General features: G+C 52.7%; 1 protein-coding gene across 1 annotated transcript; it reads right to left on the reverse strand.

Annotated features, from left to right (window-relative positions):
- Positions 1 to 537: 537 nt before the first annotated feature.
- Positions 538 to 23,460, reverse strand: LOC115916480 (relA-associated inhibitor-like; the record flags this gene model as incomplete). The annotated part of the gene is given in 11 exon segments (XM_030970216.1): positions 538 to 576; positions 3,387 to 3,400; positions 3,403 to 3,585; positions 7,502 to 7,676; positions 11,077 to 11,475; positions 13,457 to 13,655; positions 13,657 to 13,850; positions 16,648 to 16,715; positions 20,226 to 20,315; positions 22,908 to 23,087; positions 23,338 to 23,460. Coding segments are annotated over 11 exon segments (1,664 nt in total), but the record flags the coding sequence as incomplete, so codon positions are not given.
- Between the last annotated feature and the right edge of the window lie 525 nt (positions 23,461 to 23,985).

The following is a 23,985-nucleotide window of genomic DNA, read 5'->3' on the forward strand; positions in this document are numbered from 1 at the left end:
CGGAAGGATTTTGGGTCTTTTTTTGGGGGAATTTTGGGGTTTTGGGGGATTTGGGGAGGATTTCTGGGGAAGGGGGTTTTGGGGGATTTTGGGGAAGGATTTTGGGTTTTTTGGGGGGATTTTGGGGAAGGATTTTGGGGATTTTGGGGAAGGATTTTGGGGTTTTTTTGGGGGGATTTTGGGGTTTTTTTGGGGGATTTTGGGGAAGGATTTTGGGGGTTTTTGGGGGGGGATTTTGGGGAAGGTTTTGGGGTGATTTTGGGGAGGTTTTGGGGAATTTTGGGGTCCCCATCAATAAATTCTGCTTTGGTACCGGTGTCACCTCATGTGTCCCCTCAACCCCCCCCAAGTGTCCCCAAATTTGTCCCCCCCCCCAAAAAAAAAAAGACAAAAAAACCCCTCAGGAGCATCCAAAGGTTTTTATTCCCAAAAAATCCCAAAAAAAAGGAAAAAAAGGGGGAGGGGACACCACGGTGGGGGGGAGGGGACAGCAAAGGGGGCGTGTCCCAATTTGGGGGCGGGGTCTGGGACCCCCCCTCAGATTTTCTTCTTCTGTGGCCGAACCCTCGGGAAGAGCTGGGGGGGGGGGAAGGGAGGTGAGACCCCCACCCCAAAAAAACCAAACCAAAAAGCTCGGTCCCAAAAAAATCCCAATCCCAAAAGAACCCAACCCCCCCCCAAAAAAAACCAAAAAAACCCAAATATCTAAAAAAACCCCCAACCCCAAAAATAAAACCAAACCCAAAAAATCCCAATCCCCCAAAAAAACCCCAAAAACCCACACACCCAAAAAAACCCAACCCCAAAAAAATCCCAACCCCAAAAATAAAACCAAACCCAAAAAATCCCAATCCCCCCAAAAACCCCAAAAACCTACACACCCAAAAAAACCCAACCCCAAAAAAATCCCAACCCCAAAAAACCCCCAACCCCAAAAAATCATAAATAATAAATCCAACCAAAAAGCCCCCAAACCCCAAAAAAAAACCCACATAAACCCCAAAAAGCCCAATCCCCAAGAAAACCCCAACCCAAAAACCTAATCCCAAAATAATCCCAACCCCAAAAATAAAACCAAAACCCCCCCAAAAAATCCCAAAATAATCCCAACCCCAAAAATAAAACCAAAACCCCAAAAAAACTAATCCCAAAATAATCCCAACCCCAAAAATCCTACCCCCAAAAACCAACCCCAACAATCCCCAAACCCCCAAACACCCCCCAACCCCAAAAAACCCCAACCCCAAAAATTATAAATAATAAATCGGAATCACCAAAAAGCCCCCAAACCCAAAAATAACCCACATACCAAAACCCAATCCCCAAAAAACAACTCCAAATTAATAATAATTCCAAAACCCCCAAAAAACCAATAATCCCAACCCAAAATACCAAACCCCCAAAATACCAACCCCAAAAATCAATCCCCAAAACAAAAACCAACCCCAAAAAAAACCAACCCCAAACCCAAACCCCAAAAAATCATAAATAATAAATCCGAATCACCAAAAAAAGCCCCCAAACCCAAAAAATAAAACCCACATAAACCCCAAAAAAGCCCAATCCCCAAGAAAACCCCAACTCCAAAAAAATCCTAATCCCAAAATAATCCCAACCCCAAAAATAAAACCAAAACCCCAAAAAAACCTAATCCCAAAATAATCCCAACCCCAAAAATAAAACCTGACCCCCAAAAATAAAACCAACCCCAAAAAATCCCAATCCCAAAAAAACCCCCAAAAAACCCACACACCCAAAAAAACCCAACCCCAAAAAAACCCCAACCCCAAAAAATTATAAATAATAAATCCGAATCACCAAAAAAAGCCCCCAAACCCAAAAAATAAAACCCACATAAACCCCAAAAAGCCCAATCCCCAAGAAAACCCCAACTCCAAAAAATCCTAATCCCAAAATAATCCCAACCCCAAAAATAAAACCAAAACCCCAAAAAAACCTAATCCCAAAATAATCCCAACCCCAAAAATAAAACCTGACCCCCAAAAATAAAACCAACCCCAAAAAATCCAATCCCCAAAACCCCAAAAAACCCACGCACCCAAAAAAACCCAACCCCAATAAAATCCCAACCCCAAAAATATAAATAATAAATCATCACCAAAAGCCCCCAACTAAACCACATAAACCCCAAAAAAGCCCAATCCCCAAGAAAACCCCAACTCCAAAAAATCCTAATCCCAAAATAACCCCAACCCCAAAAATAAAACCAAAACCCCCCCAAAAAATCCCAAAATAATCCCAACCCCAAAAATAAAACCTGACCCCCAAAAATAAAACCAACCCCAAAAAATCCCAATCCCCAAAAAAAAAACCCCAAAAAAACCCACGCACCCAAAAAATCATAAATAATAAATCCCAATCACCAAAAAAAGCCCCCGACCCCCAAAAATAAAACCCAATCCCCAAACCCCCCCCCAAAAAAAACCCCCAACCCCAAAAAATAAAACTAAACCCCAAAATACCCCCAATCCCAAAAAAAACCCCTCAACCCCCCCAAAAAACAACCAACCTCCCCAAAAATCCTCAATCCCCCCAAAAATACCGCTCCCCAAATGATCCTGTAGGACCCCTCCCCAAATAACCCCACAGGACCCCTCCCCAATGGATTTATCCCCTTTGAGACCCCTCCCCAAATACCCCAATCCCCTCAGGTGACCCCAGGGACCCTCCCCAAACCCTTTATGCCCGTTCAGACCCCTCCCCAATGGCTTTAACCCCTATGGGACCCCTCCCCAAATACCCCAACCCCCTCAAGTGACCCTTGGGACCCTCCCCAAACCCTTTGTGCCTTCTTAAGACCCCTCCCCAATGGATTTATCCCCTATAGGACCCCTCCCCAAACCCTTTATCTCTATGGGACCCCTCCCCAATGGATTTAACTCCCTCTAAGACCCCTCCCCAAACCCTTTATGTCCTACAGGACCCCCTCCCCAAAGCATTTAACTCCCTCTAAGACCCCTCCCCTATGGATTTATCCCCTATGAGACCCCTCCCCAAACCCTTTATGCCCTTTCAGACCCCTCCCCTATGGATTTACCCCCCCAAGACCCCTCCCCAAATACCCCACTCCCCTCAGCTGACCCCAGGGACCCTCCCCAAACCCTTTATGCCCTACAGGACCCCTCCCCAATGGATTTTTCCCCTATAGGACCCCTCCCCAGTGCATTTTTCCCCTATGAGACCCCTCCCCAATGGATTTATCCTCTATAGGACCCCTCCCCAAACCCTTTATCTCTATGGGACACCTCCCCAATGGATTTAACTCCCTCTAAGACCCCTCCCCAATGGATTTACCCCCCAAGACCCCTCCCCAAACACCCCACCCCCCTCAGCTGACCCCAGGGACCCCCGGGACCCCTCCTCACCCCGAAGTAGTTGCGGGCACGTATCCCTCGTGCCCGTAGAGGGACCCCCACCACCAGTCGAGCTCCTCGGGGGCCTCGCGGCGCAGCACGGTCACCGGCTCGCCCTCGCGGAACGACAGCTCGTCGCCGAACTCGGCGCTGTAATCCCAGAGCGCGTACACCACGCCGCTGTTGAGCACGCCCATGCCCTGCTCCACCTCTGCGGGGACAGCCCAAACCCCAAAATGTTACCCCAAAACCCAAAATGTTACCCCAAAACCGCCCCAACATCATCACATTGACAGAAATCCCAAATATCCACAAATATCCCCAAATATCCCCAATCGACACCACGCCGCTGTTGAGCACGCCCATGCCCTGCTCCACCTCTGTGGGGACACCCCAAACCCCAAAATGTTACCCCAAAACCCGAAATGTTACCCCAAAACCGAGATTGTTACCCCAAAACCGCCCCGAGACCCACAAACCACCCCCGAACCCAAAAACACCCATAGAAACCCAAATATCTCCAAATATCTACAATCTCCCCAAATCCCCACTGTTGAGCACGCCCATGCCCTGCTCCACCTCTGCGGGGACAGCCCAAACCCAAATGTTACCCCAAAACCCAAAATGTTACCCCAAAACCAAGATTGTTACCCCAAAACCGCCCCGAGACCCACAAACCACCCCCGAACCCAAAAACATCCATAGAAACCCAAATATCTTCAATATCCTCAATATCCCTGCTGTTGAGCATGCCCATGCCCTGCTCCACCTCTGCGGGGACAGCCCAAACCCCAAAATGTTACCCCAAAACCCAAAATGTTACCCCAAAACTGCCCCAACATCCTCACGTTGACAGAAATCCCAAATATCCACAAATATCCCCAAATATCCCCAATCGACACCACGCCGCTGTTGAGCACGCCCATGCCCTGCTCCACCTCTGCGGGGACAGCCCAAACCCCAAAATGTTACCCCAAAACCCGAAATGTTACCCCAAAACCTGAAATGTTACCCCAAAACCGCCCCAACATCATCACATTGACAGAAATCCCAAATATCCACAAATATCCCCAATCGACACCACGCCACTGTTGAGCACGCCCATGCCCTGCTCCACCTCTGCGGGGACAGCCCAAACCCCAAAATGTTACCCCAAAACCCGAAATGTTACCCCAAAACCGCCCCAACATCATCACATTGACAGAAATCCCAAATATCCACAAATATCCCCAAATATCCCCAATCGACACCACGCCGCTGTTGAGCACGCCCATGCCCTGCTCCACCTCTGTGGGGACACCCCAAACCCGAAAATGTTACCCCAAAACCCGAAATGTTACCCCAAAACCGCCCCAAAACCCACAAACCACCCCCGAACCCAAAAACACCCATAGAAACCCAAATATCCCCAAATATCTACAATCTCCCCAAATCCCCACTGTTCAGCACACCCATGCCCTGCTCCACCTCTGTGGGGACAGCCCAAACCCGAAATGTTACCCCAAAATCCAAAATGTTACCCCAAAACCAAGATTGTTACCCCAAAACCGAGATTGTTACCCCAAAACTGCCCCGAGACCCACAAACCACCCCCAAACCCAAAAACATCCATAGAAACCCAAATATCTTCAATATCCTCAATATCCCCGCTGTTCAGCACACCCATGCCCTGCTCCACCTCTGCGGGGACACCCCAAACACGAAATGTTACCCCAAAACCCAAATGTTACCCCAAAACCCCAAATCATTGACAGAAATCCCAAATTCCCCAAAATCCCACAAACATCCCCAACCCAAAAACACCCATAGAAACCCCAATATCCCCAACTATCTACAATCACCCCAAACCCCAAAATGTTCACCAAAACCTGAATGTTACCCCAAACCTTGTCACCCAAAACCGCCCCAACATCATACACTACAAAATCCCAAATATCCACCACCCCAACGACACCACGCCACTGTTGAGCACCCATGCCCTGCTCCACCTCTGCGGGGACAGCCCAAACCCAAAATGTTACCCCAAAACCGAGATTGTTACCCCAAAACCCCCAACATCATCACATAGACAAAACCAATATAAATATCCCCAATCCCCATCCACCACTGTCGCCCATGCCTGCTCCCCTCTTGGGGGACAAACCAAAAGCCCAAAACCAAAATGTTACCCCAAAACCGAGATTGTTACCCCAAAACTGCCCCCGACACCACAAACCACCCCGAACCCAAAAAATCCATAAAACCAAATATCTTCAATATCCCCAATATCCCTGCTGTTCAGCACGCCCATGCCCTGCTCCACCTCTGCGGGGACACCCTAAACCCGAAAGCCCCAAAACCCAAAATGTTACCCCAAAACCCAAAACCACCCCCTCAACCAAAAAATCAAAATGTTACCCCAAAACCTCCCTGAAACCTCCAAACCGCACTAGTACCCAAAAACATCCATAGAAACCCCAAAAATCCCCAAATATCCCCCCCCCAATCCAGTACCCCCCAAATACCAACTCCCAAATCCCCGTCACACACCCATGCGGTACTCGGTGGGGACAGCCCAAACCCAAATGTTACCCCAAAATCCAAAATGTTACCCCAAAACCAAATTGTACCCCAAAACCCCCCAACACCCCATAAACCCAAACATCCACAAAACCCCAAAAACCCCACAAACCCCCATAAACCCCATAAACCCCATAAACCCCATAACCCCACAACAAATCCCCCAAAACCAAACCCATAAAACCCCACAAACCCCATGTCCCTATCCTCAATCCCTCCCATCACGCCCGTCCCTCCCAGTGCTCCCAAATGCTCCCAATCCCATACCAAAAGTGCTCCCAACACAGTGATACTAGAGCAAACACAAAATCTACACTCCCCAATCCGTGTGAGCACGCGCCGCTCCACCTCTGCTAAACACCCCAAAACCCCCCAAAACCCAAACCCCAATCAAACCCCAAATAAAAACCCCATAAAACCCCAAAAACCCCCACATCCCCAACCTCCCACTCATCCCTCCCAGTGCTCCCAGTACACACCAGTGAGGTAGCTGGAGCAGTCGGTGTAGCCCTCGCGCATGGTGCACCGTAAACCCCATAAACCCCATAAACCCCACAAACCCCACAATAACCCCATAAACCCCACAATCCCCCACCTCCCCAGTGCTCCCAGTGCTCCCAGTACAGACCAGTGAGGTAGCTGGAGCAGTCGGCGTAGCCCTTGCGGTGCCGATCGCACTCCGTAAACCCCAACCCCAAAACCCCATAAACCCCATAAAACCCCAAAACCCCATAAACCCCATAAACCCCATAAACCCCATAAACCCCACATCCCCAGTACCCTAAACCCATCCCACTCCCAGTCCCCATCCCAGTACCCCTCCCAGTGCTCCCAGTGCTCCCAGTCCCTCCCAGTGCTCCCAGTCCCTCCCAGTGCTCCCAGTACGCACCAGTGAGGTAGCTGGAGCAGTCGGCGTAGCCCTCGTGGTACGGGTCGCACCGTAAACCCCATAAACCCCATAAACCCCACAAACCCCACAAACCCCATAAACCCCATAAACCCCATAAACCCCACAAACCCCATAAACCCCACAAACCCCATATACCCCACCTCCCATCACTCCCAGTCCCTCCCAGTGCTCCCAGTACACACCAGTGAGGTAGCTGGAGCAGTCGGCGTAGCCCTCGCGGTACGGGTCGCACCGTAAACCCCATAAACCCCATAAACCCCACATCCCCAGTCCCTCCCATCACTCCCAGTCCCTCCCAGTGCTCCCAGTACGCACCAGTGAGGCAGCTGGAGCAGTCGGTGTAGCCCTCGTGGTACGGGTCGCACCGTAAACCCCATAAACCCCATAAACCCCACACCCCCATACCCCATAAACCCCACATCCCCAGTCCCCCATCCCCCAGTGCTCCCAGTCCTCCCAGTACCCCAGTGCTCCCAGACCAGTGAGGTAGCTGGAGCAGTCGGCGTAGCCCTCGCGGTACGGGTCGCACCGTAAACCCCATAAACCCCATAAACCCCACAAATCCCATAAACCCCATAAACCCCATAAACCCCACATCCCCAGTCCCTCCCATCACTCCCAGTCCCTCCCAGTCCCTCCCAGTGCTCCCAGTACAGACCAGTGAGGTAGCTGGAGCAGTCGGCGTAGCCCTCGCGGTACGGGTCGCATTTCTCCACCGCCAGGCTGCCGTCGCTGGCCGTGGTGGCGAAGATGGCGGCCCCGTAACGCCCCAGAGCCACCCATAAACCCCACATCCCCAGTCGCCGAGGCCGCCCCAGTGCCGCCCAGGGTCCCTCCCAAACTCCCCGTACAATCAGTGAGTTAGCCGGAAAAGTTTGGGGGGACCACCCCCAAAAGCGGTTGTTCAGTTATGGGGTGTAATTGCAGCTCGTTTGTGGGGAATGAAGGGTTTGTGGTTTTTGGGGTCACCAAGGGTATGAGGATGTTCAGGGGGTTTTGGGGTCGCTGAGGGCTTGGGGGTTTTGCGGTCACTGAGGCTTTGGGGTTCAAAGTTGGGGGGCACCCAAAGCGGTTTGGGGATGTTTGGGGTGGTTTTTGGGGGGCATGAAGGGTTTGGGGTTTTTGGGGTCACCAAGGGTTTGAGGATGTTCAGGGGGTTTTGGGGTCACTGAGGGTTTGGGTGGTTTTGGGGTCACTGAGGCTTTGGGGTTCATTGGGGTCACCAAGGGTTTGGGGATATTTGGGTGGTTTTGGGGTCGCTGAGGCTTTGGGGTTTTTGGGGTCACAAAGGGTTTGGGGATGTTCAGGGGTTTTGGGGTCACTGAGGCTTTGGGGGTTTGGGGGTCACCAAGGGTTTGGGGATGTTCAGGGGGTTTTGGGGTCGCTGAGGCTTTGGGGGTTTTGGGGTCACCAAGGGTTTGGGGATGTTCAGGGGGTTTTGGGGTCACTGAGGGTTTGGGGTTTTTGGGTTTTTGGGGTTTTTGGGGTCACCAAGGGTTTGGGGATATTTGGGTGGTTTTGGGGTCGCTGAGGCTTTGGGGGTTTTTGGGGTCACCAAGGGTTTGGGGATGTTTAGGGGGTTTTGGGGTCACTGAGGGTTTGGGGTTCATTGGGGACACACAGCGCAGGGGGGTCCTAAATTGGGGAGGGGTCATTTAGGGACCCCAAAATTTGCGTGTTGCACCCCAAAAGTTGAGGGACCACCCCAAGTCCCACCCTCCAAGTCCCTGTCCCCCATGTCCCCTCTGTGTCCCCCACTGTCCCCATTGTCCCCAGGGTGTCTCACCATTCCGGCTGTCGGGGTCCTGTTCCCCCATTGTCCCCATGTCCCCACTGTGTCCCCCTCTGTCCCCATTGTCCCCCCATTGTCCCCCCAGGCCCCTGTCTCACCATCCCCTTGTCGCCAGGGTCCCCATTGTTCCCCATTGTCTCCATTGTCCCCACTGTCCCCACTGTCCCTATGTCCCCATTGTCCCCATTGTCCTCATGTCCCCATTGTCCCCATTGTCCTCCCATTGTCCCCATGTCCCCTTTGTCCCCACTGTCCCCATGTCCCCCCATGGTCCCCCCATGTCCCCATGTCCCCATTGTCCCCACTGTCCCCATTGTCCCCATGTCCCCATTGTCCCCATGTCCCCACTGTCCTTGTGTCCCCCACTGTCCCCATGTCCCCCCACTGTCCCCATTGTCCCCACTGTCCCCATTGTCCCCCCATGTCCCCATTGTCCCCATTGTCCCCATGTCCCCACTGTCCCCACTGTCCCCATGTCCCCATTGTCCCCACTGTCCCCACTGTCCCCATGTCCCCCCATGTCCCCACTGTCCCCATGTTCCTCACCAGCCGTGGCTGTCGCCCCCTGTCCCCACCTCCCATGTCCCCCACGCCCCCATTGTCCCCCACTGTCCCCCACTGTCCCCATTGTCCCCACCTGTCCCCCACGGCCCCCCCCATTGTCCCCCCATGTCCCCACTGTCCCCATGTCCCTCACCGCCACCGCTGTCCCGAGCTGTCCCTACTGCCACCCCATTGTCGCGCCCGTCACGCAACTCCACGCATCCCTGCTGGCCCCTCAGTGGCCCCCCTGTCCCACCTGTCCCCGCACTGATACCCTCGTCCTCCTGGGCCTCGCTGCCACCCAGGGACACCGCTGGGGACAGCGGCCCTGTCCCCTCACTCGCCCCCGCCCCACCATCCCCACCTGTCCCCTCACTGCCACCCCCCATTGTCCCTGCTGTCCCCTCACTGCCACCCCCTGTCCCCACCTGTCCCCTCACTGCCACCCAGGGACACCCCTGGGACAGCCCCGATGTCCCTGCTGCTGTCACCCAGCCCCGCTGTCCCCACCATCCCCACCTGTCCCCAGTGTCCCCACTGCCCCCCCACTGTCCCCGTTGTCACCTCCGCCACCGCCTGCTGCACCACGTCCAGCTCCCACTGCCCCCCAGTGTCCCCAGTGTCCCCTGTCCCCCGGTGTCCCCACTGTCCCCCCGGTGTCCCCGTTGTCACCTCTGCCACCGCCTGCTGCACCACGTCCAGCTCCCACTGCCCCCCAGTGTCCCCAGTGTCCCCTGTCCCCCCAGTGTCCCCAGTGTCCCCTGTCCCCAGTGTCCCCTGTCCCCCCAGTGTCCCCACTGTCCCCAGTGTCCCCCCAGTGTCCCCATTGTCACCTCCGCCACCGCCTGCTGCACCACGTCCAGCTCCCACTGACCCTCCCCAGATGTCCCCAGTGTCCCCTGTCCCCCCAGTGTCCCCTGTCCCCCAGTGTCCCCACTGTCCCCAGTGTCCCCAGTGTCCCCATTGTCACCTCCGCCACCGCCTGCTGCACCACGTCCAGCTCCCCGGTCAGGGCCGCGTCCAGCAGCAGCACCAGCGGGTTCAGCCGCACCCGCGCCCCGGGCGGGCGGACGCAGGGGGTCAGGGCCAGGGCCCGTCCCGGCCGGGGTCAGGGGACACGGAGACATCACCCCGGACATTGGGGACATCACCCCGGGACAGCCCCCGGGGGACGGCACTGGGGCATCACCCCAGCCCAGTGGGGATATCCGATGGGAGGGAACGGACAGGGGGACACCACCCTGGGACAGCCCTGGACATTGGGGACATCACCCGGGCCCTTGGGGACATCACCCCGGACACTGGGGACATCACCCTGGGACAGCCCCAGACCTTGGGGACATCATCCCGCACATTGGGGACATCAACCTGGACCTTGGGGACATCACCCCAGGACAGCCCCCGACACTGGGGACACCACCCCGGGGACCTTGGGGACACGGAGGACACCCTTGGGGCATTCCAGGGGACAATGACACCTCGAGGGTCTCAGAGGGACAATGACACTGGGGAGGGGTCCCAGAGTGACAGGGACACTGGGGCAGGGTCTGTAAGGGACAGGGACTCCGTGTGACATCTCGGGAGGGTCCCAGAGTGACAATGACACTGGGGAGGGGTCCCAGAGTGACAGTGACATCTCGGGGGTCCCAGGGTGACAGGGACACTGGGGCAGGGTCTGTAAGGGACAGGGACTCCGTGTGACACCTGGGGAGGGTCCCAGAGTGACAGGGACACTTTGGGGGGGGGGGGTCCCACAGTGCCAAGGCCACCGCCCCACGCCCCTCCCGTCCCCACTCACCGGCACCTGCCCCGCGCCCCCGAGCGCCGCCGCCGGTGCCGCCGGGGCCGAGCCCTCCTCAGGAGGAGGAGGAGGAGGAGGAGGAGGAGGAGGGAGGAGGAGGCGACAGCGGCAGCGCCACCTCCCCGCCACCTTCCCCCGGTGTCGCGGCCGTGCCCGGCCGGTGCAGCAGGCGCGGGATCAGCTGCCGGTAGTGGCGGGTGCGCGCCGGGGCGGCGGCGGGCCCGGGGCTCTGCTCCATGGAGCCCCGGCGCTTCAGCGGCCGCGGCATCTCCGCCAGGACCCGCGCGACCTCCTGGAACTCGGGCACCCGCCGCGCCTCGGGGGGCAGCAGCGGCTGCAGCCGCGTGGGGCTCAGCGGCCGCGCCGGGGGCGCCTCGGGGGACCCTCCGGGGGTCCTCGGGGGACCCTCCGGGGCTCCCTCGGCGTCCGAGCAGCGCAGGAGCCGCTCCAGCTCCGCCTCGGGCTCCGGAGGGTCGGGGGGCGCGGGGCGGGGGGGCTGGGGAGGGGAAATGGGGTGAGGGGGGGGTGGAATTGGGGGGGGGGGAAAGGGGGAGACCCCGAAATTGGGGAGGGGGAAAGGGGGAGAGCACGGAATTGGGGAGGGGGAAAGGGGGAGAGACCCCGAAATTGGGGAGGGGGAAATGGGGGTGAGGGGGGGCTGGAATTGGGGGGGGGGGAAAGGGGGAGAGACCCGAAATTGGGGAGAGGGAAAGGGGGAGAGCACGGAATTGGGGAGGGGGGAAGGGGAGAGACCCCGAAATTGGGGAGGGGAAATGGGGGTGAGGGAGGGGTGGAATTGGGGAGGGGGAAGGGGAGACCCCGAAATTGGGGAGGGGGGAAGGGGAGAGCACGGAATTGGGGAGGGGGGAAAGGGGGGAGAGACCCCGAAATTGGGGAGGGGGAAATGGGGGTGAGGGGGGGCTGGAATTGGGGAGGGGGGAAAGGGGGAGAGACCCCGAAATTGGGGAGAGGGAAAGGGGGAGAGCACGGAATTGGGGAGGGGGAAAGGGGGAGAGACCCCGAAATTGGGGAGGGGAAATGGGGGTGGAGGGGGGTGGAATTGGGGAGGGGGGAAAAAAAGGGAGAGAGACCCCGAAATTGGGGAGAGGGAAAGGGGGAGAGCACGGAATTGGGGAGGGGGAAAGGGGGAGAGACCCCGAAATTGGGGAGGGGGAAATGGGGGTGAGGGAGGGGTAGAATTGGGGAGGGGGAAAGGGAGAGAGACCCCGAAATTGGGGAGAGGGAAAGGGGGAGAGCACGAAATTGGGGAGGGGGAAAGGGGGAGAGCACGGAATTGGGGAGGGGGAAATGGGGGTGAGGGGGGTGGAATTGGGGAGGGGGGAAAGGGGGAGACCCCGAAATTGGGGGAGAGGGAAAGGGGGAGAGCACGGAACTGGGGAGGGAGGGAAGGGCAGAATCCCCACAGACCCCTCCCCAAATTGAAGGCAAAGGGCAGAATCCCCTTTTTACCCTCCCGAGACCCCCAAATCCCCCTTCAATCCCCCCAAATCCCCTTTTTACCCCTCCATACCCCCCAAAATCCCCATTTTACCCCCCAAAATCCCCTATTTATCCCCCCAAATCCCCTTTTTACCCCCCAAATCCCCTTTTACCCCCCCAACCCCCCCAAACCCACTTTTTACCCCCCCATACCCCTCCAAATCCCCTATTTACCCCCCAAACCCCCCAAATCCCCTTTTTACCCCACCAAATCCCCTTTTTACCTCCCTAACCCCCCAAATCCCCTTTTCCCCCCCAAATCCCCTATTTACCCCCCCAGCCCCCCCCAAATCCCCCTTTTACCCCCCCAAAATCCCCATTTTACCCCCCAAACCCCCATTTTACCCCCCAAATCCCCTTTTACCCCCCAGCCCCCCCAAATCCCCCTTTTACCTCCCAAATCCCCTTTTTACCCCCCAAATCCCCTTTTTACCCCCAGCCCCCCAAATCCCCCTTTACCTCCCAAATCCCTTTTACCCCCCCCAAATCCCCTTTTTACCCCCCCAGCCCCCCAAATCCCCCCTTTACCCCCCAAATCCCCTTTTTACCCCCCCCCAAATCCCCTATTTACCCCCCCAGCCCCCCCAAATCCCCCTTTTACCTCCCAAATCCCCTTTTTACCCCCCAAATCCCCTATTTACCCCCCCAGCCCCCCAAATCCCCCTTTTACCCCCCAAAATCCCCTTTTTACCCCCCAAATCCCCTATTTACCCCCCAGCCCCCCAAATCCCCTTTTTACCCCCCAAATCCCCCTTTTTACCCCCAAACCCCTTTTTACCCCCCCGCCCCCAATCCCCTTTTACCCCCCCCAAAATCCCCTATTTACCCCACCCCAGCCCCCCAAATCCCCTTTTACCCCCAAATCCCCTTTTACCCCCAAAATCCCCTTTACCCCCAAATCCCCTTTTTACCCCCCAAATCCCCTATCTACCCCCCAGCCCCCCAAATCCCCCTTTTACCCCCCAAACCCCTCTCACCTTCCCCCCAGCCGCTCCGGACGGCCCCCGCGGGCAGCGCCGGCAGCTTTGGGCGACCCCCGCGCGCCCCCCGCCCCCGCCGCTGGGGGGGCGCTGAGCCCCCCGGCGAGGGGGCTGATCCCCCTGGGCCCCCTGCTCCCAGAAGGCGTTCTGCAGCCGGAAGATCATGGAGAGGGGCAGCGGCTTGTGGCGGGGGGTCTGGCGGCCGGGGCGGGGGCACCGGGATGCGCGACACCGGCTGCTGGCCCGGGCCCGGCTGCCACCCCCGCGGCAGCGTCCGCGACAGCGGCGGCGAGCGGAACAGCGGCGGGGCCCCCCCGTCCGGCCGCCGCTCCAGGGCGGACGGCTTGTAATTGCGCGGCAGGGTGGCGCTGTGAGCGCCGAAGGAGCCGTCCTGGAAAGGGTTAAAAACGGGGTTGAAAACCGGGGTTAATAGGGTTAAAAATGGGGTTAAAAATGGGGCTTTGAAAGGGTTAAAATGGGGTTTTGAAAGGGTTAAAAATGGGGTTGAAATGGGGTTTTAAAAGGGTTAAAAATGGGGTTTTAAAAGGGTTAAAAATGGGGTGTTGAAAGGGTTAAAAATGGGGTTTTGAAAGGGTTAAAAATGGGGTTTTGAAAGGGTTAAAATGGGGTTTAAAATGGGGTTTAAAGGGTTAAAAATGGGGTTTTAAAGGGTTAAAAAGGGGTTTTGAAAGGGTTAAAAATGGCATTTTGAAAGGGTTAAAAATGGGGTTTTGAAAGGGTTAAAATGGGGTTAAAAATGGGGTTTTAAAGGGTTAAAAATGGGGTTTTGAAAGGGTTAAAAAGGGGTTTTGAAAGGGTTAAAAAGGGGTTTTTGAAAGGGTTAAAAATGGGGTTTTGAAAGGGTTAAAATGGGGTTAAAAATGGGGTTTTAAAGGGTTAAAAATGGGGTTTTAAAGGGTTAAAAATGGGGTTTTGAAAGGGTTAAAAAGGGGTTTTGAAAGGGTTAAAAATGGGGTTTTGAAAGGGTTAAAATGGGTTTTGAAAGGGTTAAAAAGGGGTTAAAAATGGGGTTTTAAAAGCGTTAAAATTGGGTTTTAAAAGGGTTAAAAATGGGTTAAAAATGGGGTTTAAAAGGGATAAAAATGGGGTTAAAATGGGGTTTTAAAATGGTTAAAAATGGGGGTTTAAAGGGTTAAAAAGGGGTTAAAATGGGGTATTGAAAGGGTTAAAATGGGGTTTTGAAAGGGTTAAAATGGGGTTAAAATGGGGTTAAAGGGTTAAAAATGGGGTTTTAAAGGGTTAAAAAGGGGTTTTGAAAGGGTTAAAAATGGGGTTTTGAAAGGGTTAAAAATGGGGGTTTTAAAAGGGTTAAAATGGGGTTTTAAAAGGGTTAAAAATGGGGTTTTGAAAGGGTTAAAAAGGGGTTTTAAAAGGGTTAAAAATGGGGTTTTGAAAGGGTTAAAAATGGGGTTTGAAAGGGTTAAAAATGGGATTTTGAAAGGGTTGAAAAGGTGTTTTAAAAGGGTTAAAAATGGGTTAAAAATGGGGTTTTAAAAGCGTTAAAATTGGGTTTTAAAAGGGTTAAAAATGGGGGTTAAAAGGGTTAAAATGGGGTTAAAAATGGGGGTTAAAAGGGTTAAAATGGGGTTTTAAAAGGGTTGAAAAGGGATTTTAAAAAGATTAAAATGGGGTTTTACAAGGGTTAAAAGAGAACGAAAAGGGTTAAAAACGGGGTTTTAAAGGGTTAAAAACGGGGTTCAAATGGGGTTTTGAAAGGGTTAAGAATGGGGTTTTGAAAGGGTTAAAATGGGGTTAAAAATGGGGGTTAAAAGGGTTAAAAACGGGGTTTTAAAAGGGTTAAAAATGGGTTAAAAATGGGGTTTAAAAGGGATAAAAATGGGGTTAAAATGGGGTTTTAAAATGGTTAAAAATGGGGGTTTAAAGGGTTAAAAAGGGGTTAAAAATGGGGTTTTGAAAGGGTTAAAAATGGGGTTTTGAAAGGGTTAAAATGGGGTTTTGAAAGGGTTAAAATGGGGTTAAAATGGGGTTTAAAGGGTTAAAAATGGGGTTTTAAAAGGGTTAAAAATGGGGTTAAAAATGGGGTTTTGAAAGGGTTGAAAATGGGGTTTTAAAAAGATTAAAATGGGGTTTGAAAAGGGTTAAAAATGGGGTTTTAAAAGGGTTAAAATGGGGTTAAAAATGGGGTTTTAAAAGCGTTAAAATTGGGGTTTAAAAGGGTTAAAAATTGGGTTTAAAAGGGATAAAAATGGGGTTAAAATGGGGTTTTAAAATGGTTAAAAATGGGGGTTTAAAGGGTTAAAAAGGGGTTAAAAATGGGGTTTTGAAAGGGTTAAAATGGGGTTAAAAATGGGGTTTTGAAAGGGTTAAAATGGGGTTAAAAATGGGGGTTAAAAGGGATAAAAATGGGGTTAAAATGGGGTTTTAAAATGGTTAAAAATGGGGGTTTAAAGGGTTAAAAAGGGGTTAAAAATGGGGTTTTGAAAGGGTTAAAATGGGGTTAAAAATGGGGTTTTGAAAGGGTTAAAATGGGGTTAAAATGGGGTTTTAAAAGGGTTGAAAAGGGATTTTAAAAAGATTAAAATGGGGTTTTACAAGGGTTAAAAATGGAGTACGAAAAGGGTTAAAATGGGGTTTTAAAAGGGTTAAAATGGGGTTAAAAATGGGGGTGAAAAGGGTTAAAAATGGGGTTTTGAAAGGGTTAAAATGGGGTTAAAAATGGGGGTTAAAAGGGTTAAAATGGGGTTTTAAAAAGGTTAAAATGGGGTTTTAAAAGGGTTAAAATGGGAGTTAAAAGGGTTAAAATGGGGTTAAAAATGGGGTTTTGAAAGGGTTAAAATGATGTTAAAAACGGGGTTTTGGAAGTAGTTAAAAGCGTTAAAAATGGGGGTTAAAATGGGGTTAAAAATGGGGTTTTAAAAGGGTTAAAAATGGGGTTTTGAAAGGGTTAAAATGGGGTTAAAAATGGGGGTGAAAAGGGTTAAAAATGGGGTTTTGAAAGGGTTAAAATGGGGTTAAAAATGGGGGTGAAAAGGGTTAAAAATGGGGTTTTGAAAGGGTTAAAATGGGGTTAAAAATGGGGGTGAAAAGGGTTAAAAATGGGTTTAAAATGGGTAAAAATGGGTTAAAACCGTTACTTTTTTTGGGCTTTTTTTGTTTTTTGAGGGGGGGTTTAAGGTTGGGCCCCCCAGCCCCCAAATGGGGCTCACCTTGCCGGAGTCGAGGCTGGATTCCCTCCAGAGCCCCAGCGAGGGGCGGCCGTGGGGCTCGGGGGTCCCTGGGGGGGACACGGAGGTCACTGGGGCGATTCAGCGGCTTTGGGGCTGATTTCGGCACTTTTGGATATGATTTGGGCGCTTTGGGAGGAATTTTAGCGCTCGGTTTTGGGGATTTTAGCGCTTTTTGGAGGAATTTTAGCGCTCGGTTTTGAGGATTTTAGCACTTTTTGAAATTATTTTGGCACTTTTTGAGGAATTTTAGCACTCGATTTTGGGGATTTTAGCGCTTTTTGGAGGAATTTTAGCGCTCGGTTTTGGGGATTTTAGCGCTTTTTGGAGGAATTTTAGCGCTCGATTTTGAAGATTTTAGCACTTTTTGGAGGAATTTTAGGGCTCGATTTTGAAGATTTTAGGACTTTTTTGAGGAATTTTAGGGCTCGATTTTGAGGATTTTAGCACTTTTTGAAATGATTTTGGCGCTTTTGGAGGAATTTTAGCGCTCGGTTTTGGGGACTTTAGCACTTTTTGGAGGAATTTTAGCGCTCGATTTTGAAGATTTTAGCGCTTTTTGGAGGAATTTTAGGGCTCGGATTTGAGGATTTTAGCACTTTCTGATATGATTTTGGCGCTTTTGGAGGAATTTTAGGGCTCGATTTTGAAGATTTTAGCGCTTTTTGGAGGAATTTTAGCGCTCGGTTTTGGGGATTTTAGCGCTTTTTGGAGGAATTTTAGCGCTCGATTTTGAAGATTTTAGCACTTTTTGGAGGAATTTTAGGGCTCGATTTTGAAGATTTTAGGACTTTTTGAGGAATTTTAGGGCTCGATTTTGAGGATTTTAGCACTTTTTGAAATGATTTTGGCGCTTTTGGAGGAATTTTAGCGCTCGGTTTTGGGGACTTTAGCACTTTTTGGAGGAATTTTAGCGCTCGATTTTTGAAGATTTTAGCGCTTTTTGGAGGAATTTTAGGGCTCGGATTTGAGGATTTTAGCACTTTCTGATATGATTTTGGCGCTTTTGGAGGAATTTTAGGGCTCGATTTTGAAGATTTTAGCGCTTTTTGGAGGAATTTTAGCGCTCGGTTTTGAGGATTTTAGCACTTTTTGATATGGTTTTGGCGCTTTTGGAGGAATTTTAGCGTTTGATTTTCAGGATTTTAGCACTTTTTGATACTATTTTGGCGCTTTTTGAGGAATTTTAGCGCTTGATTTTGAGGATTTTAGCGCTTTTTGAGGAATTTTAGCATTTGATTTTGAGGATTTTAGCACTTTCTGATATTATTTTGGCACTTTTTGAGGAATTTTAGCACTCGGTTTTGAGGATTTAACACTTTTTAGAGGAATTTTAGCGCTTGATTTTGAAGATTTTAGCACTTTTTGGAGGAATTTTAGCGCTCGATTTTGAGGATTTTGGCACTTTTTGATATTATTTTGGCGCTTTTTGAGGAATTTTAGCACTCGATTTTGAGGATTTTAGCGCTTTTTGGAGGAATTTTAGCGCTCGGTTTTGAGGATTTTAGCGCTTTTTGAGGAATTTTAGCATTTGATTTTGAGGATTTAAGCACTTTTTGATATTATTTTGGCACTTTTTGGAGGAATTTTAGCGCTCGATTTTAAAGATTTTAGCACTTTTTGATACTATTTTGGCACTTTTGGAGGAATTTTAGGGCTCGATTTTGAAGATTTTAGGACTTTTTTGAGGAATTTTAGGGCTCGATTTTGAGGATTTTAGCACTTTTTGAAATGATTTTGGCGCTTTTGGAGGAATTTTAGCGCTCGGTTTTGGGGACTTTAGCACTTTTTGGAGGAATTTTAGCGCTCGATTTTGAAGATTTTAGCGCTTTTTGGAGGAATTTTAGGGCTCGGATTTGAGGATTTTAGCACTTTCTGATATGATTTTGGCGCTTTTGGAGGAATTTTAGGGCTCGATTTTGAAGATTTTAGCGCTTTTGGAGGAATTTTAGCGCTCGGTTTTGAGGATTTTAGCACTTTTTGAAATTATTTTGGCACTTTTTGAGGAATTTTAACACTCGATTTTGAGGATTTTAGCGCTTTTTGAGGAATTTTAGCATTTGATTTTGAGGATTTTAGCACTTTTTGAAATTATTTTGGCACTTTTTGAGGAATTTTAGCGCTCGATTTTGAGGATTTAACACTTTTTGGAGGAATTTTAGGGCTCGGATTTGAGGATTTTAGCACTTTTTTGAGGAATATTAGCGCTCGATTTTGAGGATTTTGGCACTTTTTGATATGATTTTGGCGCTTTTTGAGGAATTTTAGCGCTCGATTTTGAGGATTTTAGCACTTTTTGATATTATTTTGGCACTTTTTGAGGCATTTTAGCGCTCGATTTTGAGGATTTAACACTTTTTGGAGGAATTTTAGCGCTCGGTTTTGAGGATTTTAGCGCTTTTTGGAGGAATTTTAGGGCTCGGATTTGAGGATTTTAGCACTTTCTGATATGATTTTGGCGCTTTTGGAGGAATTTTAGGGCTCGGTTTTGAGGATTTTAGCACTTTTGGAGGAATTTTAGCGCTTGATTTTGAGGATTTTAGCACTTTCTGATATTATTTTGGCACTTTTTGGAGGAATTTTAGCGCTCGATTTTAAAGATTTTAGCACTTTTTGATATTATTTTGACACTTTTGGAGGAATTTTAGCGCTCGATTTTGAGGATTTAACACTTTTTGGAGGAATTTTAGCGCTCGGTTTTGAGGATTTTAGCGCTTTTTGGAGGAATTTTAGGGCTCGGATTTGAGGATTTTAGCACTTTCTGATATGATTTTGGCGCTTTTGGAGGAATTTTAGGGCTCGGTTTTGAGGATTTTAGCGCTCGGTTTTAAAGATTTTAGCACTTTCTGATATTATTTTGGCACTTTTTGAGGAATTTTAGCGCTCAATTTTGAGGATTTAACACTTTTTGGAGGAATTTTAGCGCTTGATTTTGAGGATTTTAGCACTTTTTTGAGGAATTTTAGCGCTCGATTTTGAAGATTTTAGCACTTTTTGGAGGAATATTAGGGCTCGATTTTGAGGATTTTAGCACTTTTTGATACTATTTTGACACTTTTGGAGGAATTTTAGCGCTCGATTTTGAGGATTTTGGCACTTTTTAGAGGAATTTTAGCGCTCGATTTTGAGGATTTTAGCACTTTTGGAGGAATTTTAGCGCTCGGTTTTGAGGATTTAACACTTTTTAGAGGAATTTTAGCGCTCGATTTTGAGGATTTTAGCACTTTTGGAGGAATTTTAGCGCTTGATTTTGAGGATTTAACACTTTTTAGAGGAATTTTAGCGCTTGGTTTTGAGTATTTTAGTGCTTTTTGGGGTGATTTTAGCGCTTTTTGGGGTGATTAAATCACTTTTTTGTTGTTGTTGTTGTTGTTGGTTTTTTTTGAGGATTTTAGCTAGAATTCCCCCTTCAAATTAAAATTAAAAAAAAGTGCCAGATTCTCCCCCCAAAAAAAGCCCCAAACCCCCCAAAAAAGCCCCACAAACCCCCACAAGCGCCATCAGGTGCCCCCCTCCCCGATGTCCCCCGATGTCCCCAGCCCCCCCAGCCCCCCTCTCACGGTCGTAGCCCCCCGGTTTTTTCTCGTAGGCCACGTCCAGGTCGGACTCGTTCCAACTTTTCTGCGGCCGCCGCTTGATGCCGAGGTCATCTGGGGGGGGGGGACACGGGGACAGTGATGGGGACACGGGGACAGTGATGGGGACAGCAATGGGGACACCCCAGGGACAGTGATGGGGACACCCCAGGGACAGTGATGGGGACACGGGGACAGCAATGGGGACATGGGGACAGTGATGGGGACATCCCAGGGACAGTGATGGGGACACGGGGACAGTGATGGGGACACCCCAGGGACAGTGATGGGGACACGGGGACAGTGATGGGGACACGGGGACAGGGTTGGGGACACGGGGACAGTGATGGGGACACGGGGACAGGGTTGGGGACACGGGGACAGTGATGGGGACAGCAATGGGGACACCCCAGGGACAGTGATGGGGACACGGGGACAGTGATGGGGACAGCAATGGGGACACCCCAGGGACAGTGATGGGGACACCCCAGGGACAGTGATGGGGACACCCCAGGGACAGTGATGGGGACACGGGGACAGTGATGGGGACAAGGGGACAGTGATGGGGACACCCCAGGGACAGTGATGGGGACACGGGGACAGTGATGGGGACAAGGGGACAGTGATGGGGACACCCCAGGGACAGTGATGGGGACAGCCCAGGGACAGGGTTGGGGACACGGGGACAGGGTTGGGGACATGGGGACGGCAATGGGGACACGGGGACAGTGATGGGGACAGCCCAGGGACAGGGTTGGGGACACGGGGACAGTGATGGGGACACGGGACAGTGATGGGGACAGCAATGGGGACACCCCAGGGACAGTGATGGGGACACCCCAGGGACAGTGATGGGGACAAGGGGACAGTGATGGGGACACCCCAGGGACAGTGATGGAGACACCCCAGGGACAGTGATGGGGACAAGGGGACAGTGATGGGGACACCCCAGGGACAGTGATGGGGACACCCCAGGGACAGTGATGGAGACACCCCAGGGACAGTGATGGGGACACCCCAGGGACAGTGATGGGGACAAGGGGACAGTGATGGGGACAGCAATGGGGACACCCCAGGGACAGTGATGGGGACAGACTGGAGGGCTTGGGGACACGGGGACAGTGATGGGGACACGGGGACAGTGATGGGGACACGGGGATGGCAATGGTGACACCCCAGGGACAGTGATGGGGACACGGGGACAGCGCTGGGGACACCCTAGGGACAGTGATGGGGACAGACAGGAGGGGTTGGGGAGACGGGGACAGGGTTGGGGACATGGGGACAGTGATGGGGACACCCCAGGGACAGTGATGGGGACAGCCTGTGAGGGGTTGGGGACACAGGGACGGCAATGGGGACACGGGGACAGCGGTGGGGACAGGATTGGGGACACGGGGACAGCGCTGGGGACACCCCAGGGACAGTGATGGGGACAGACTGGAGGGCTTGGGGACACGGGGACGGCAATGGGGACACCCCAGGGACAGTGATGGGGACACGGGGGCAGGGTTGGGGACATGGGGACAGTGATGGGGACATCCCAGGGACAGTGATGGGGACACCCCAGGGACAGTGATGGAGGCATGGGGACAGCGGTGGGGACACGGGGACAGTGGTGGGGACAGGATTGGGGACAGCACTGGGGACACCCCAGGGACAGTGATGGGGACAGACAGGAGGGGTTGGGGACATGGGGACAGGGTTGGGGACACGGTGACGGTGATGGGGACACGGGGACAGCGCTGGGGACAGCCCAGGATGGTTCGGGGATGCCCCGGGTGGCTCAGACCCCCCCAGCACAGACCAGCTCCTCCGTCCGCTGCGTCCCCTCAGGGTCCCCCCCATGTCCCCCCCTTTATCCCTCCTCTGTCCCCCCCTTATCAACCCCATGTCCCACTCAGTGTCCCCCCCTTATCCCCTCTCTGTCCCCCCCATGTCCCCCCCTTATGCCCCCATGTCCCCCCCATGTCCCCCTCTCTGTCCCCCCCTTATCTCCGCCATGTCCTCCCCTTATCTCCCCCATGTCCCACTCAGTGTCCCCCCCTTATCCCCTCTCTGTCCCCCCCATGTCCCCCCCTTTATCCCTCCTCTGTCCCTCAATGTCTCCTCAATGTCCCCCCCCTTTATCCCCGTTCTGTCCTCCCTTGTCCCCCCCTAATCCCCTCTCTGTCCCCTCCATGTCCCCCCCTTTATCTCCCCATGTCCCCCCCTTTATCCCCCCCCTTTATACCCCCCTTATCCCCCTCCCCCCATATCCCCCCCCTTATCCCCCCTTTATACCCCCCTTGTCCCCTTATCCCCCCTTTATCCCCCCTTATCCCCCTTTCCCCCTTTATACCCCCTTGTCCCCTTTATCCCCCCATGTCGCCCTTTATCCCCCCCTTTGTCTCCCCATGTCCCCCTCTCTCTCCCCCATGTCCCCCCTTATCCCCCCTTTATCTCCCCATGTCCCCCCCTGTCCCATGTCCCCCCCTTTATCCCCCCCTTTATACCCCCCTTATCATCCCCTTATCCCCCTCATATCCCCCCTTTATCTCCCCATGTCCCCCCTTTATCCCCCCATGTCGCCCCCTTTATCCCCCATGTCCCCTCTCTCCCCCCATATCCCCCCCCTTATCCCCCCTTTATCTCCCCATGTCCCCCCCTTTATCCCCCTTATCTCACCCTGTGTCCGGAACGTTCCGGGGGCCGCCAGGGACGGGTACAGCGCCTGCACCTCGTGCGGGGGGGCCTCTCTCGTACGCCCCGGGACCCCCGAGCCCCCCAGCAGCTCCAAGGGCCGCAGGAGGGGGGCCGTGGGGGGCTCTCCGCCCCTCCCCCGCCGGGGCTGGGCACGGCCAGCACCTTGGGCGGGGGAGGGGGCGTTCCGCCCCCGCCCAGGAAATGGGGGGGGGGTCCAAGGGTCCCCCGAGACCCCCCAATTCCAGCGCCCCCCTAGGAGGCTGCGGCGGCTCGAGCGGCTCCGGCCGGGGCTGCTCTGCTCCTGGGCACCAAGGGGTTAAACGGGCTTGGCGATTTGGTCCCCGAGACCCCTCCCCAAAATCCCCCCACCCCCCAAAAAATATCCCCCCAAAAAAACAATTCGGGGGCTCACTGTGGGGGGTCCGGGCCCCGTCCTGGCAAGAGGGACTCGAGCTGGCGGAGGAGAGCTCGTCCACCTTGGCCACGGCCGAGTCCAGCTCCACCTGCTTCAGGTCCATGTGCTGCATGGCCAGCGCTGAAAATGGGGCGAGAAAAGGGGATTTAGGAACCCGGATAAGGATTTGGGGTCATGGGATTGGGGTGAGGATAAAGGATTTGGGGTGAGGATAAGGGATTTGGGGTGAGAATAAAGGATTTGGGGTGGGGGATAAAGGATTCATCCACGGCCGAGTCCAGCTCCACCTGCTTCAGGTCCATGTGCTGCATGGCCAGCGCTGGGTTTGGGGTGAGAAAAGGGGATTTAGGAACCCGGGTTTGGGGTGAGGATAAAGGATTTGGGGTGGAGGATAAAGGATTTGGGGTGGGGGATAAAGGATTCGCCCACGGCCGTGTCCAGCTTCACCTGCTTCAGGTCCATGTGCTGCATGGCCAGGGCTGGATTTGGGGTGAGAAAAGGGGATTTAGGAACCCGGGTTTGGGGTGAGGATAAAGGATTTGGGGTGGGGAAAAAGGGATTTAGGAACATGGGTTTGGGGTGGGAATAAAAGGTCTGGGGTCATGGATTTGGGGTCCATGTGCTGCATGGCCAGCGCTGCGTTTG

This window comes from Camarhynchus parvulus, unplaced genomic scaffold (assembly GCF_901933205.1).
Source record: "Camarhynchus parvulus unplaced genomic scaffold, STF_HiC, whole genome shotgun sequence".
Classification (NCBI taxonomy): Eukaryota; Metazoa; Chordata; class Aves; order Passeriformes; family Thraupidae; genus Camarhynchus; species Camarhynchus parvulus.